General features: G+C 39.3%; 1 protein-coding gene across 1 annotated transcript in view; it reads left to right on the top strand.

Moving 5' to 3' along the window:
* The window catches only part of dnah3 (dynein axonemal heavy chain 3), an 83305-nt gene that overhangs the window by 57940 nt on the left and 22865 nt on the right, over window positions 1-2500 (top strand). The window contains exon 46 of the mRNA XM_062991508.1: window positions 770-913. Within this exon, the coding sequence (XP_062847578.1) occupies window positions 770-913 (144 nt within the window). The remainder of the gene's footprint in view (window positions 1-769; window positions 914-2500) is intronic.

Raw genomic sequence — 2500 nt, 5'->3', positions numbered from 1 at the left:
ACACACACATGCAGGTAACACACACACACACACACACACATGCAGGTAACACACACACACACACACATGCAGGTAACACACACACACACACATGCAGGTAACACACACACACACACACACACATGCAGGTAACACACACACACACACACACACACACATGCAGGTAACACACACACACACACACTAACACACACATGCAGGTAACACACACACACACACACTAACACACACATGCAGGTAACACACACACACACTAACACACACATGCAGGTAACACACACACACACACACACATGCAGGTAACACACACACACACACACACACACACATGCAGGTAACACACACACACACACACACATGCAGGTAACACACACACTAACACACACACACACACATGCAGGTAACACACACACACTAACACACACACACACACATCATTACCCTGAGAGACTTCAGCAGAGTCATCAGAGGAGTTCTGCTCTGTCCTCATACACACATGCAGGTAACACACACACACACACACATGCAGGTAACACACACACACACACACACACACACTCCTTTTTGTATCAGGGCTTGGGACCAGCACCAAGAGCGCACTGACAACTGCACTGCCCAATAGCTAAGATGTTCATCCACCCATCCCCTTCCCAGACACAGCCATGAGCCTGTGTAGACGTCTGACCGACCAATAGCATCGCTGTTGAACCTCTGACCCCTCCATCCCTCGACCTAGATGATGAATGTGTGTACGTGATGTTTGTCTCAGGACGGTGATAAACTCATCAGGTTATGGATCCATGAGGTGTACCGAGTCTTCTACGACCGCCTGATCGACAGTGAGGACCAACAGACCTTCTTCAGCGTGGTCAGAGAGAGAACGTCCAGCTTCTTCAAACAGACTCTGGATAAGGTAAAGATCCCTGCAGTTGTGTTCCGTGTTGGGGATTCACCAGCACCGTTTCACAGGGTCAGTCTGGCTGTGTTGATCTCTGAGGGGTTTGGTGCTGAGGAGGAGATGAAGGATTAAAAAGGTTTATGGGTGTGGTGAGGAAGAACACCAGGGTGGTTGGGGTAACAGGGGAGGATGAGCTGCATCCGAAACCACTACCATACTGAACAGTACATGAGAGCAGTACGCGAGAGTGGTCAGTATGTCCGAATACGTAGTATACATTCAGAAGTAAGCGAGTAAGCCGCTTACTTACCCCCCCCCCCCCCCAAGGTAAAGAAGATAAGGAAGAAGGAAAAATGAGCAAAAGAAGAACGAAAATAAGAAGTAGAATAAGGAAAAGGTGAAAAGGTGTGTGTGAGGATGAAGAATAAAAAGAAGAAGTTTATCTCAGTAACTGTAAAATAAAAAATCTGTCACATGTAGAATCCAAACTTTAGGCGAGGCAAGTTTATTTGTGTAGCACCTTTCATACACAGTGGCAATTCAAAGTGCTTTACATAAGGAAAAACATTAACTGCATTAAAACATTCCTGAGATCTAAAACCTCAGAAAAAAACATTTAGTTACAATTAAGAGAACATGAAATTAAAACAAGAGAGATAAAACATTAAGAACATGAAAAACTAAAAGAAAATATAGTAAAAAATAGGTGCCACACAGACCCAGAGCCACACAGACTCCCCTTAAATAATAATAATAATAATAATAATAAAAATAAAAATAGGCCACACAGACTCAGAGCCATACAGACTCCCCTTAAATAATAATAATAATAAAAATAAAAATAGGCCACACAGACTCAGAGCCATACAGACTCCCCTTAAATAATAATAATAATAATAATAATAAAAATAAAAATAGGCCACACAGACTCAGAGCCATACAGACTCCCCTTAAATAATAATAATAATAATAATAAAAATAAAAATAGGCCACACAGACTCAGTCATACAGACTCCCCTTAAATAATAATAATAATAATAATAATAATAAAAATAAAAATAGGCCACACAGACTCAGAGCCATACAGACTCCCCTTAAATAATAATAATAATAATAATAATAAAAATAAAAATAGGCCACACAGACTCAGAGCCATACAGACTCCCCTTAAATAATAATAATAAAAATAAAAATAGGCCACACAGACTCAGAGCCATACAGACTCCCCTTAAATAATAATAATAATAAAAATAAAAATAGGCCACACAGACTCAGAGCCATACAGACTCCCCTTAAATAATAATAATGATAATAATAATAAAAATAAAAATAGGCCACACAGACTCAGAGCCATACAGACTCCCCTTAAATAATAATAATAATAAAAATAAAAATAAAAATAGGCCACACAGACTCAGAGCCACACAGACTCCCCTTAAATAATAATAATAATAATAATAAAAATAAAAATAGGCCACACAGACCCAGAGCCACACAGACTCCCCTTAAATAATAATAATAATAATAATAATAAAAATAAAAATAGGCCACACAGACTCAGAGCCATACAGACTCCCCTTAAATAATAATAATAATAATAAT

This window comes from Trichomycterus rosablanca, chromosome 3, assembly GCF_030014385.1.
Source record: "Trichomycterus rosablanca isolate fTriRos1 chromosome 3, fTriRos1.hap1, whole genome shotgun sequence".
NCBI classification, from domain to species: Eukaryota; Metazoa; Chordata; class Actinopteri; order Siluriformes; family Trichomycteridae; genus Trichomycterus; species Trichomycterus rosablanca.
The sequence above is the reverse complement of the archived record's forward strand: the minus strand, read 5'-3'. Positions and strand labels throughout refer to the sequence as shown.